The sequence below is a fragment of the Equus przewalskii genome, chromosome 19 (genome assembly GCF_037783145.1).
Source record: "Equus przewalskii isolate Varuska chromosome 19, EquPr2, whole genome shotgun sequence".
Classification (NCBI taxonomy): Eukaryota; Metazoa; Chordata; class Mammalia; order Perissodactyla; family Equidae; genus Equus; species Equus przewalskii.
The window spans coordinates 6,175,215-6,189,992 of NC_091849.1; the positions used below are offsets into that span (position 1 = coordinate 6,175,215).

At 37.0% G+C, this 14,778-nt stretch overlaps 1 protein-coding gene across 50 annotated transcripts in view; it reads left to right on the top strand.

Annotated features, from left to right (window-relative positions):
* Window positions 1-14,778, top strand: part of FARS2 (phenylalanyl-tRNA synthetase 2, mitochondrial) — a 466,357-nt gene that overhangs the window by 254,139 nt on the left and 197,440 nt on the right. For all 50 annotated transcript variants that reach the window (XR_011529896.1, XR_011529892.1, XR_011529891.1 and 47 more), the window contains one exon: window positions 8,395-8,555. Coding sequence is in view for 44 of the 50 variants with exons in the window: in XM_070585028.1 (XP_070441129.1) it covers window positions 8,395-8,555 (161 nt within the window). In the remaining 6 variants the exon portion in view is untranslated. The remainder of the gene's footprint in view (window positions 1-8,394; window positions 8,556-14,778) is intronic.

The window sequence follows — 14,778 nt, forward strand, 5'->3', positions numbered from 1 at the left end:
TTCTCATCCCTAGCCCCAAGCACCAGAAAAATCAGGTTAAACATTGTATGTTATCTCTGAAAAATTGATGTTTGGGCTTCTACATGTAGTCTGCTTTAAATTATGTTCTGAAGCAAGGATTTTACTCATAGTCTTCAAAAGGTTAGATAGGTCATCCATCAAGAATTGTAAATAAAAGCGTAAATGGCCTTCCATGGCTTCAAATGGGAGAATGGGTGTGATCTTCTCATTGTAGCAGATTGAATAGACACTAGAAGTTAAGTCTAACTTCATTTAAACACCGCATGCTTTCCACCTTATTCTCAACTTTCAGAAAAGATTAGTCTGAGAAGCTATATTTTCTTGGAAGTTGAATTCATCATTTGAAATTTTTAAAGTTTTCCGCAAATTCCTCACATCTTGCATTGCCTGACGAAAGCATAATTGTATAATGTAACCTTCTTTTTGTGGCTCAAGATCATCACACTCTTGAGATAAAGGCATGTAGGCTTCACTTGCCTTGGTATAGCTCAAATACTTGTTTGCTTGTGTATAGACCTGTTTCATGGTCAACTGCCCATTCTCAGCCCTTTCTCTGTTTGGTGATGTGATGTTTTCTGCCTGGCACAGCAGTTTTTATAAGGACTTTTGGGCTGGAAGTTTGAGAACTATGTCCACCCCACCCACCCCCAATGCCTCCCGCAGACAGCACAGGTGTCCTGTGCCTTCAAAGGTATGGTGTGGAGCAGTAGCAGCCATTTTTAGTCTTTCCCCAGTGCTCTTTGCTTCTCATCCCAACCCGTGCCGAGTGCAGCCATTCCCACCTTGAGATGCCCCGTACCTGGAGGGTCTCTGCTTTGGAGGTGCAGACCAGAGGCTGTGTGCAGAGCCTTGTGCAGTGCTTTGGTCTCTTCCTTTCTAGTGCTACTCTCTCTGCCTCTTTGGAAGCAGAGTCTAAAGGGCCATCTGCTGTAGAAGGGACAGCTCATGGAATTAGATGGTTTTAGGCTTAAAGACCAACTTAGTTTATCCACTTTCAGACTGATGACTTCTTACTGTCCTCTTTTCTATTGCCATTCTCCCCCTCCTCCTCCTCCTGCCCTTCTCTTCCTCCTCTTCTTTTTCTTTTTCCTCTTATTTCACATTATCTTGTTTGTAAATATAGGCTGACCTCAGAAAGATTTTCAGCAGCAACAACAAAAACAAAAATTTTTCCTGCCTGGAATGCTTCATCCAGCACAAAATTACATTAATAAGAATACCTAATTGCTTCCCATCCTGAATCTTCTGTTTAATTGAGGATTTTCCTCTATAGTCAGTTTTCTGCTCTGGAGATTCTTAGTTTACTGGAAGCCTGCAGTACTGGAATGGGGAAAAAATACTGTCTTAAAACCCTGTCAGCCCTTGAGCACTCAGCAACAAATTACAGCTGAAGAGTGCCAAAGACCTGAAAATTAGACCTGCCTGGGCTGACAATAGCTTTAAGTGTGTAGTTATTTATGGCTCACTTTCTTCCATAAAGAATTTAAAGTGCCATATAAAAGTATGTACAAGAGGATAAAATAAATAGATGCGATAATCACGACAAAGAGGAAATGAGGATAAGAAAATAAAACTGGGGTAAGATTCACACAGAGAAATGTACCCTGAATACTTGTACAGTTTTAGAGGTGACTTGCAAGGTTGGCTCTAAGCTTCCATGGGGCCAAAGTAAGGAATGAATTATGATCAATTATGTAAGCTCTGGTATCCTTGAAATGAAAACAATACAGTTGTGTAGGGGCTAGAAGCTTTTCCTGTTCCCATTTTCTTATATCTGAGATCAATTTATTTCATGAAGCCTCGTAGGGAAGACTATGTGAGATAGTGATCAGCATCCTTGATAGGAGTTGCTGTGTCTTACGAATGTTAATAGCCTAATAGCACAATGCAGGGGTGCAATTCACAAGAAGCAAATCTAGATGGGACTAAAACAAAGTGGTTCAAACGTAAAATTCGTTACAGCTCAGCAAATAGATGCCGTATTCTTTCTTGCAACTCTCCATGGTAATTGATTGTCACAGACAGACTGTTCAATAAGAAGGATTGTGAGAATCCAAGGTTGTAGGCAGTGAGGAAGCTGGAGTCCAGCTGCTCCCTGTTCCTAATGAAGATCTAGTCCTTAAGCTTTGACAAACAAGGTGATTGTCATTTCAGGTGCTTGATGGAATGGCCCCCTTGCTGGCCTTCGCATTGGGTCTTTTCAGGTAGAGCCAGTCTCCTGTCTTCAGAAGATGGTCTCTGCCTGTCCTTACTGACAGCCAGGTGCTGCATACAGTGATTTTGTATGTTGTGATCTTCCTAAATTCACATATTAGTTGCCTTTGAAATATATTCCGTAGGAATTTTTATGTAGACAATCATGCCATCTACAAATAGACAGTTTTACTTTTTCCTTTCCAATCTGTTAATCTGTTTTTGGTTTTGCTTTTGCTTTACCCTTTTTCACTGTCTTGGAACTCACGTTAATAGAAATAGAAATAGAAATAGAAATGATGAGAGTGGGCATCCTTGGCTTCAATCTAACCCGGAGAACAAAGCAACCAGTCTTTCAACATTAAGTATGATAGTAGCTGTTGTTTTTTTATTGTATCTTTGATCAGATTGGAGAAGTTCCCTGTGTTCCTCATTTCCTGAGAGTTTTTATAATGAATGGATATTGACTTTGTCAATTGCTTTTTTTTTCATCTATTGAAATGATTTTTCTTTTTTAATCTCCTTGTATAATGAGTTACATTAACTGATTTTCATATGTTGAGCTAACCTTGCATTCCTGGGATAAATCCAGTGAGGATGTAGTGTCCTTTCAGGTATCACTGGATTTGTTAATATTTTGTTAAAGTTTTTGAAAATGTTTTTGGCTTCTATGTTCATGATGCATATTGGTTTGAAATTTTCTTGTAATGTCTTTGTTTGGTTTTGGTATAAGGCTAATCCTGACCTCATAAAATTCAATTATTTTCTACTTTCTGGAGGAATTAGTATTATTTCTTCCTTAACATTTTGGTAGAATTCACTAGTGAACCATCTGGGTCTCAAATTTTCTTTGTGGGAAGGTTTCTAACTCCATATTCAATATCTTTAATTTTTATGGATTATCTATATCTTCTTAATGAGCTTTGGTAGTTTCTTTCTTTTGAAGAATTTTTCCATTGCATGCAGATTGTTGAATAGTTGTTGAAGTCACTGGCATAAGCTTATTCATAATATTCCCTTATTATCCTTCTGATGTCTCTAGGCTCTGTCTTTAGTGAGGTTCTTTCATTCCTGACACTGGTAATTTGTGCCTTTTCTTTTTTTTTTCCTTATTAGTCTGGCTAGCAGTTTATCAATTTAATTGATCTTCTCAAAGAACCAGGTTTTGGTTTCATCAGTTTTCTCTGTTGTTTTTCTGTTTTCTATTTTATCACTTAAGCTATTATCTTTATTTTTTCCTTTGTTCTGCTTAGTTTGTTTTTAATTTTCTTTTCTTTTTCTGGTTTCTTAAGGTAGTAGCCTAGATCATTGACTTGAGACCTTTCTTTTTCTCTCATATAAACCTTTAATGCTATAGGTTTCTTTTCAATCACAGCTTTAGATGCATTCCACACATCTTTGTCTGTTGTATCTTAATTTTTATTCATTTCAGTGTATTTTTTAATTTCTTTGTGATTTCTTCTATGACTCCTGAGTTATTTAAAAGTATGTTATTTAATTTCTCACTATTTGGGGGTTTCAGATATTTTTATACTGTTGATTTCTGATTTATTTTCACTTTGGACATAGGACATTCCTTGTAAATTTCAGTCCTTTTAAATATTTTGAGATTTGTTTTGTGTCCGAGAATGTGCTCTACGTTGGTAAATGAACCATCTGTACTTGAAAAGAATGTGAATTCTGTTGTTGAGCAATGTCATGTGCATTATTTTATATATGACAAAATTAACAGCCTGTGATTTGTTGGAAAAATTTTTAAAAGTTCTTCACTAAAAACCAGTGCTTCTCAATCTGTGTGTAACTTATAGCTGAATACTGGTGTTTCCATTTGTCTTTATGATTGCTGGGGATGCCAAGTGATAACCAAAGGTGCTAGTATTTAATTCATATTGAAGCATTTTTCCAACTGGATCTTGCACATCTAATCTTCTGGTTCCATGAGTCTTCAAGTTCAGCTAGAGTGAATGAGGGTCTGTGAAACAATTTTAAGGTTTTTTAATGTTTTAGACAGATTGTAAATGCAAAATAAAAATAAGAAGAAAATGGCAAATACAACTCTTTAAGATCGGTCATTCACTGTCCTACCCTCACACACATGTACTGGTGACAGTGTGTAGATTTATATTTTAGAAAGAAAATTGGTGGCATTGTTACAGATGGACTGGATAGGTGACTATGGTCTGACAGTGACCACTTGGGTATTTCTTGGATAGTCTAGATGAGAGATGTTTCTTGAAAGAACAAGTCTGCAGTGACAATAGCAGTGGAATGAAGGGATGGTTTTAAGAGAAATTTTGAGATAAGGTTTAAAGGTCTGTATCTCAAATGAGGTAGTTTTTGGAGTTAACAGGTTTCTGCCTTGAGTAGCTAGATAGATGATCTCATTCACCAAGATGGAGAAATAAGATAAAAAGCAATAGTTGGTTTGGGAAGGGGTATAGAGTAGCCTTGGCTCAGCACAGTTTTATTTGTTTGTAGGATGAGCAATGTGGTGAATATGGGGGTGGCATGGCCCTTGGATAGATGAATGGTATTATGACATAATTGATACTATGGTGTATATGAGGTGCTATAATATAGTGGATTCATTTTAATTTAAGGTCTTAACTCCTGGTCTCTCCTATTTGAAGCCCTACCTGCTCTTTATTTGCATCATTCTTATATCTGGGATCTATGAATTTGTAGCAGCAGTTTAGTTAGCCTTAGTTTTACCATAATGGAAAATGTGTGTAATAAAAAGCAAAACATAGACGATTTAACAAGGGCAATATTCTGGTTATCTCTTGTTGACTAACAAGCCACTTCAAACTTAATGGCATAAGAGAACCGTCATTGTATTACTCTGTGGTCACAAATTTGGACAGGACACAGTGGGATGGTTTTTCTGTCATCTACCATGCCTGGAGCCTCAGCTGAGAAGACATCTGGGGTGATTCAGAGAGCTGTGGCTGGAATCCTCTTTCATCCAACATTCCAAACAGGCTGGAACCTGTTTCATTCAAATGCCTGCCATCGGGGTTAAGATGGCTTGAAAGCTGGGTGGTTCCCTGGGACTGTCCGTTGGAGCGCCTAAACGTGGCCTTGCCATGTTACACCTTCTCAGAGCATGGCAACTGGGTTCCAAGAGAGAATATTCTGGAGGGAGAATACCAAGAGGGAGTGTCTAGAGAGCCAACATTCCAAGAAACCAGGCATTAGTTTTGTGGCTTTTTCTAATTAATCTCAGAAGTTGCATAGCATCACTTCCCCGTACTCTGTTGGTTGAAGCAGTCACTAGCCCGCTGAGATTCAAGGGGAAGGGTATTGAGGAATTTGCAGTTGTTTTTTGAAACCCCCACAGATAATGACACTGATTTTCTAGGCTTAAAAATGTATTGGCTCTCAAGAAATAAAGAGACCAATTCAGGCTGTAAGGGAGACATAGAGATCTGTTGTTATTAATCATATGATTTCCTGAAAGTTTGGTACTAGTGAGTGTGACAAAAGAGGAGTTCTTTGTTCTTCTTACAACCTCTTAAAAATAAGCAGAAAAGAAATTACTACATTTTATCTAGCCATGAAAATTTTTATTATCTGAAATATTTCTTGTTGCTCTTTATGTAAAAAGGCATATAGTGTAAAGTCTCCCCGTTGTCCTCCGTTTGCCCAGTTCCCTCCCACATCGCCCCCCCAGAAAGATAGCTGCTGCTTTTAGTTTTTGAAATCTGCCTCAGACTTTTATAAAAATATTCTATATATTATAATATAATAATAATAGTATGAACATAGTATAGTTTATTTAATCAGTTCCCTATTGATGCACATTTGGGGTGTTTACAGTGTTTTGCTGTTATAAACAATACTCCAATAAATAACCTTATACATTCATAATTTCCCATAAGTAGGATACATTCTAGTAGTTAAAGTAACAAGATGGTATATTCATGTGTAATTTTGATAGCTACTGCTGTATTATACTCCTTAGGTCAATAGGTTAAAAACGCACATGGGAACCTACCACAATGTATGTGAGTGCTGTTTTCCCTTGGCTTTGCTATCCAGTATGCAATCGAATGTTTTTATTTTTGCCTATCTAGTAAGTAAAAAATGGTAACTTGGTGCATTTTTATCTTGCGTTTTTCTTAAGTAAGCTTTTCATTTGCTTAAGGATCGTGTTTCTTTCCTTTTCTGTGAATGTCTTCATTGCCCGTTTTAAAAATTAGATTTTTGCTGTTTTTCTTACCTACTTTAAGGGGCTCTTTGTTCTTGTTTTTGCTTTAGAAAAAGTTTCAGAGATGAGGAAGCAAGTAAGGGTAATGGATGAAAGGAGAAAAAGCTAAGATACCAAAAATTGCTAGAGGTTAAATAAAATGAGTACCCTAAATCTACTGCTCATTCAGTTACAGATATTGGGTTCTATATGGCTGATTTTATCTAAAAACTTTATAATAAAATCTGAAAGATTTAATAATTAAGGAAAAAGCCCAACTTAAAAACAACATTAACATTCCCACCTATCTTTATTACTTTTTTATTTGAAAAGGCTATAACAATTACAGAAAAATGTTTTAAAGTTGTTTTAAAACTATTACTTCTTATAATCCTTCAATGTCACATTTTCTTTTTACTTTTGTGCATTACAACCCTCATTTGTACCTACATTAAATAGCAATACCATAGTACATATTCATTTTATCGTAGACATTGTTCCTAATTTCTTATAGTCTGTCATTTCATAAACATTTGTATAATTATGATTTTTTCTTTTTGAGGAAGATCAGCCCTGAGCTAACTACTGCCAATCCTCCTCTTTTTGCTGAGAAAGACTGGCCCTGAGCTAACATCCATGCCCATCTTCCTCTGCTTTATCCATGGGATGCCTACCACAGCATGGCTTGCCAAGCGGTGCCGTGTCCGCACCTGGGATCCGAACCAGTGAATCCCGGGCCGCCAAGAAGCAGAACATGCAAACTTAACCACTGTGCCACCGGGCTGGCTCCTAATTATCATTTTTAATCACTGCCTTAAAATATACTATAATTTTTAGGGCATTTCCTAATTTGGGGCACTTAGGTTGTTTCTATGTTTTTGCTCTTATAAATAATACTGCTCTGAGTATCTTCCTTCATTTACCTTTTTTTTCTGTTGAATTATTTCCTTAGGATAAATTCCTGACTGGAATCATAAGGATAAACAGTTTGAGTGTTGTTATGGATTTTTATTATATGTATTGCCATGTTATTTTCCAAATTGTTATAAAAATATATAGTGTAACAAGCAATGAATGAGGGTCTCTCAGCCTACCCAGGATCCTACTCATCCTGGAAATTATGTTCCTTTCATGAGCTCTTTTCATAAGCTTTTCCAGTAGTATGAGTTGCTTCCTTGCCTTCTTCATACAGCAGTTTATGTCTTCTGTCTTATTCTGCTTCATATAAGTGAAATAAACTCTTAGAGTTCACAGCGGTGCTGTAATCTGAACGACACATTTTAACTTTGGAGTGAGTAGTACTAGATAGGCGTTTCTCCTTGGCTTGCTTACTCTCTATATATTACTGGGGAAGCTCTTAATAAGAGTAAGAGTGTGTTTGAATGAAGTTGAGAGTTCTTAAAGGCCTGACACACACCTTCTGAATATTAACGGTCTTCTATGGCATGTTTTAAACATACCTGCCTATCTAGAAGGCTACTTAGGGACACAGACTGTGTTTTCTCTCCCCTCTGTAACCAGGACCATGTAGCAGAACATGCAAACTTAACCACTGTGCCACCGGGCTGGCTCCTAATTATCATTTTTAATCACTGCCTTAAAATATACTATAATTTTTAGGGCATTTCCTAATTTGGGGCACTTAGGTTGTTTCTATGTTAGTAGGCTAAATGTTAGAATAAGGGTGAACAAGGATTCTAGAAGAATCAAATCTCAGAGGCAGGAACCAGGGCTTAAAAGAGCCTGGAATTTAATCAGAAATGAAAGACAATGTTGGAGACAGTGCGACTGCAGAGTGCCTCAATGAGGGAAGTATGAAGGGTGGGGAGCACCAAGTTATAAGATTAGGCATCCTCTTTAGATGTCTCCACAGCCCCTTCCCTGTGCCTTGCTACTTGTAGGCCCTCAACCAACGTTACTGGGTATGTACCTATGAAGTCTTTAAACTCTTTAAACCAGTTGTTTTGTTTTGTTTTGTTTCCTAATTACAGCTGGTGCTCAAGATCGGGTAGGTTGGGCCTTTGGCCTAGGACTAGAAAGACTGGCCATGATCCTCTATGACATCCCTGACATCCGCCTCTTCTGGAGTGAGGATGAGCGTTTCCTGAAGCAGTTCCTCGTGTCAGATATCAACCAGAAGGTGAAATTTCAGGTAAAATGCAAGAATTAAGTAAATAATAATAAAAATGGTTTTCAAGAATGAGGGGGTCATGTACTTGAAAATAAAATTATTGAATTAAAAATCATGTGAATTTGAAAAGATGTTTTAAGTAAAGGTCCATAAACACACAAGAGTTCATAAGCCTTCAGAACCGTATGCAGAAAAACAGAGATTTATCAAGCTTATTAGTCTAACCGGAGAACCAACTTTGGGCTTTGTTAATGACCATTTTATCATTATGAAAGATCCATCTTTATCACTAATGATATTTAAGGTTTACTTTTTCTTATACTGATACAGACACACTGACTTTCTTATGATTAGTGTTTGCAATGTATCTTGTAACTTTCACTCTCTGTCTTTGTGTTAAAACTATGTCTCTTGTAAACAGCAGAGTTGGGTCCTTTTTGTAACCCAAATTTAATTGGAGTATTGAACACATCTCACATTTAATATAATTACATAGAATATTCTTGGGCTTAGTTTTATCATCTTTTTATTTCTTCTCCATTTCCCCTTTTGTTCTTTATTTCTTTAGTTGGAAATTGTGGTTTTGTGTTTTTTGTTTGTTTGTTTGTTTTTGTGTTCTATTTTAGTACCCTATTGCTGTTTACTTTCATCATTTTGTATTATTTTTAAGCGGTTATTCTAGATTACAATATGCCTAATTAATTCATCACATTTTACCATGAGTAACTATTACACAACTTCATGAAACATTTAACAACCTTACAATAGTGTAAATTCTATTTACTTCTCCTGTTTTTTGTCTTATTATTGTCATATTTTATTTCTCCATATATTATAATCCCACAATGTATTGCTCTGTTTGCTTCAAATAGCCAATTTGTTACTGGACCAAATGTAGGTTCCCTTCTTGGTGAATTAGGTCAAACTGTACCAGAAGTAGTTGTCTCACAGAGCAGAAATTTTATTTGTGGCATGTGTAAAAAGAAAATGGAGACCATAGGGAATAATTTCACAAAGCTATGACTCCCTGAGCACAGGGAGGTAGGTACCTTTATTTTGGGTAGGGAATGAATAGTCAAAGGGGACGTTTCGTCATCACCTGTAGAGGTGGGCATAAGCTTGCACAGGTGTGGTTTGAAATCATGCTTTTACATACATCACATGATCTAAAAATGGCTTCTCTGCCCCTCCCAGGGGGCAGAATTTCTGCTGTGAGTGAGGGCAGGTTACTTTAGTGCAACTCTCTGCCTGTCTGCGCAGGTGTCATTCTTGTGCTGTGGTGTGGACTGGTCTTGTCCAGTTCAGAGCCGTTAGTTCTAGGGCCATTGTCGCCTAGAGCTTCTTCCTGGAACATAGCTGAAACCGCCTAAGCTCAAGACCCAACGTCATTGGAGAAAAGAACATCTGCACCTTTTAACAAGACAAGAAAAAAAAAGTTAAGAATTTAGGCAAGACAAGAGAAGTGGGTTAGAATCCATACCTAGTGACAAATTGTCTTTTAAAGAAATTTAGAAGTATGTTATTTTATATTTCCCTTGTTATTCATCCCACTGATCCTCATTCCTTTCTGCTGATCTTGATTGTTCTAGAACTGTGATCATTTCTCTTCAGTCTGAAGAACTTCCTTTAATATTTCTTGTAGTGCAGAATGACTTTTCTCAGCTTTTGCTTGTCTGGAAGTGCATTTGTTTCACCTTTAGTTTTTTAGGACTATTTTCCATGGATATAGGCGTCTAAGTTGCCATATTCTGTTTGTGTTTCTTTTCCTTTCAGCACCTTAAACATCATTTCATTGCTTTTGTCTTTTTACTCTGGTTTTCAGCAGTATGACCTCTTATGATTTTCTATCTATTATCCTGCTTTGGGTTTCACTGTGTCGGGTTAATGTCTTTCAACCATCTTTGAAAATTCTCATCTAATCTCTTTTCCACCAATTCTAACCATTCTTTTCTTTTCAGACTGCAGCTGCGTTCATAAAAGACCGTTTGGAACTATGCCATAGAACTCTGATGCTCAGGGTTTGATTTTTATTAGTGATTTTTTTTTACTCTGTGCTTTATTTTGTATAGTTTTTATTGTCTTATCTTTGGGTTTACTAATCTTTTCTATTGTGTCATTAACCATTAAGCTCCTCCAATGAGTTAATCATTCCAGATAGTGTATGTATCAGTTCTACAATTTTTATTTGCTTCCTTTTTAGAATTTTTATTACTGTGATGCAATTTTTCATCTTTTCATCCATTTTCTACATTTTCCTTTAAATTCTTTAGCATATTTATAATAGTTATTTTTAAGTCCTTGTCTGTTAATTATAACCGTTTAGTTACCTATTGTCCTGTTATTTGCTGTTTTCTTCTTAGTTATGGGTCACATTTTTCCTGCTTCTTCACTTGTCTTACTTTTTAAATTGTGTTTGAAAGAACACAGAAGCTGAAGGGTTTTTGTTTTTGTTTTCATTTTTTTTAAGTAAGCTGTTTATTTTTATTCTAGTCCCAGGTCCTTCTAGGTTAATTTGAAATAAAGCTCCATCTAAATGACCAAAAGTAAAACCTGGCTAAGGATCTAAAGTTTTTCTCGTTTACTTTTTTATTTATTCAGTCATTCATTTAATCGGCAAACATTGAGTGAACACCATCTTCACTGTACAGAGCAGTGTGCTCAACACTGTGGTGAGGCAAGCACAGATCGATGCTGCAGTTGCTGCCACAAGTTAGTGGCTTAAGTCCAATTTTAAGTGTACTCACAAGTGTCTTCTCTCAGGAGTCACAGAGATATCCAGGAATAGACCATTGGTCCCCCTTATTAAATGTCATTTTTTTTTTTTAAATCACAAAAAGTAAAAGTTGGGGCTGGCCTGGTGGCATAGTGGTTAAGTTTGCCTGCTCCACTTCAGTGGCCTGGAGTTCACCGGTTCAGATCCTGGGCACAGACCTATATACTGCTCATCAAGCCACACTGTGGCAGTGTCCCACATACAAAATAGAGGGAGACTGGCACAGATGTTGGCTCAGCAACAGTCTTCCTCAAGCAAAAAGAGGAAGATTGGCAATAGATGTTAGCTCAGGGCCAATCTTCCTCACAAAAAATAAAAGTTAAAAGTCAATGTATGCATATCTGTCCTATTATATAATTTATGACTGCCTTTGTGTAATAAACTTAAGAACTTCTAATGGGGCAGTTAGGATTTGATTCCTGAAAAAGTATATGTCTTTAAAATGCTTTGTAAATTGTAGGTCACAGAGAGCTATTTCCTAATTATTCACTTATAATTAGTATCTATTGATTATATTCTATGTTAGTTTCCTGTGGCTGATGTAAGAAATTACCACAGACTGAGCAGCTTAAAATAACATGTCTTTATTATTTTACAGTTTTGGAGGTCAGAAGTTCAAAGTCAATCTGACAGGCTCAAGTCAAGGTGTCAGCAGGGCTGGTTCCTTCTGGAGGCTCCAGAGGAGAATTTGTTTCCTTGCTTTTGCCAGCATCTAGGCTCTCCTTGTTCCTTGGCTCATGGCTCCTTTCACATTTCTTTTTTCCCCTCTCCTTCCCCCTGTGGTCACATCTCTTTCTCTCTGAATTTTTGTCTCCCTCTTACAAGGACTCTTGTGATTACATGGAGCCTACCAAGATAATTCAAGATAATCTGCACATCTCAAAATCCTTTTTAATCACCTGCACAATTCTTTTTAAATGTAAGGCAGCATATTCACATGCTCCAGGGGTTAGGACGTGGACATCTTTGGGAGCCATTATTCAGCCTATCACTTATACCTTTATATGTTCCATTTTCATTATGCCAAATTGGTTGCCTTAAGATATGATAGAGCAGATTCTGTTGTTAGGTATAAGTAAAATAGATAATATCAAAGTATTAGCAATTTTTAACTATTTGTGTTGAGTGGTCATGGTTATATATTTGAGGGGAACAAGAGACTCGTTTTGTCACTTAATATTGTTGGCCTATCTTAAGAAGAATATTTAACATGATTTTAATACTATGCAAGACTTTTCCCCAGAAGGGAGGGGAGGAAACTTGGGGGAAAAGGTCTGCTGGCAGCTGTGAGCTTGTGAATTTCTAGGAAATTCTGGGAGCCGTTGGGAATCATATTGTGCAGGGCTGGCAGGAGGCAAAAATTTCTCTTCTTTCGTCTCCCTTCAGGCCCTACTAGATCATGCTTTAGGTTCTCTTGGCTTCTCTGCCATCTTCCTCTACATAGTGTCCCGTGTTATCAATCCATCCATCCAGCTGCGATGGCCCTCTTTTAGGTGCCAGCGGTAGTCTGATTTATGTCACCCTGGGATCTCCTCTATGCCACTCTTTCCCGAATACCTTGAAAACCACTGTTTAAGTCTAGTAAGTAGGAAACTCAAGTTACAATGTGATTGTAATTTTTGGTTTTCATTTTACATGTTTTGAGTAAGTGTTTTGTCTGTTGTGGCTCTCTTTACCCAGCCTGGAACTGTGCTTGAGACAAGTGGATGACAAGCTGGTGGTTTTATCATGCAGGTGTCATCTCACTCTGTACAAGAGATCTTTGTTCCTACTCCAGCTCCCCATCCTGGGCTCATTCTGGGCATTTGGGCCCTTGTTGTATGTACGTCTGCCAACTCCCCTAAAGTAAAACTCACTGTTTTCAGTGCACTGAATTGAATATTTAATATCCAACCTTTGTTTATTCTTTAAATGTTCTTTAAACAGTCCTAAATTATGAATTCAATATTTAGTCCTACACAGAGTAATTCTCGTTACTGAGAATCATTCATTAATCAACATTGTAAATTTTATTTGCATATTTTACTTACAAGTTATTAATTCCACGTATGTCCATGGTTGCTCACAAGTTGAGTTCCCATTTGATGAAGTAATTCAGCAGTGTTGGTTTTTGTATTCTCTCCCAGTTAAAGAGTTTTATTGACTCTCTTCTGTGGGCACAGACTATATTTATTCCTAATCCTGGATATTATCTCAAATACTTGTCACTGCAACAGGAGTAGGGGAGAATGGATGGGTGGTGACAGGCACACCTATCATACCGTACCCTATTCAAGATCATCATAATAATAATCAGAGTTAGTGGCTGACACTTGTTTAGGCCTTACTCTATGTTCAGCACTGTTCTAAGGGCTTTACATGTCTTAATTTAGTCCTCTTACTAACCTCTGAGTTTAGCTACTATTATTCTCTCCATTTTACAGATGAGGAAACAGTAGCTGAATAGTCACTGCGTGTTAGCACCATGCGTAATTGTTCACTTAGGGCTTCAAAGAGCCTCTTTCTAAAGTTTTATCCTGAGTATAAAATTCATAGGTTGATTATTCAGAGCCAAAGTATTTAAATTTTTCTAACAAATCCAAAGATTGGTATACAATTTGTAGAAAAATAAGACATTGCGTTTAAGTTATCTAATTTATGAACTTACTGGTAACAAGCTACCTATATTAATGATTCTCAAACTTTAACATGCAAGTGAATGACTTGAGGATCTTGTTAAAATGCAGATTCTGATTCAGTATACCCAATATGTAGCCTGAGATTCTGCATTTCTAACAAACTCCCAAGTGATGCTGTTGCTGTTGGTCCATGGGCCACACTTTGAATCATGTAATGATGGATAAAATCATCTTCTCAGAACCTCAGCTACCTCATCTGCAAAATGAGATGATAAGATGAAATAGTCTGACCAGATTATTAACCTCACTTCCTCCTCTGTAGCACTCTACATTTCAGTTTAGTATAACTATTACAATAAGCAGATCTATAACTCATGATATCTTTTGTGCTAATCTCCTTTCTTTCCTCTTGCTCTAGATTTTGTTGCCATGAGTTTCAGAGTTGTAATACTGTTACACTTTTGTTTTTATGAACTGCCTAAGCTCTTCCTTCCTTCCTTCCTCCCCCCCATTCATTCATTCATTCTTTTCTGTTTGTATGTGTTGGTGTGAGGGGACTGTATGAATAAACTCATACAGTTTAAATGCACATTTAAAAAATTATGCTTAAGTCAGAGATTTGTTTGTGTACTTTAATTTGTGAAGAGAAAATGTTAGTATTTAAGTTAGAAAAAAGTAGAACTATAGATGATGAAAGGTGAGACTGAAAGTGCAAAGAATTTGGTAGGCATCAGCAGGACAGTGCGTATGACAGGGCCTCATATCAACTCAGTCATCTCTGAGGTCAGTCCTGGATAGACTCTCAGGGGAAACCTTGTCAGAGTTTGCTCTCCCTGTAGTACCAAGCATCAGC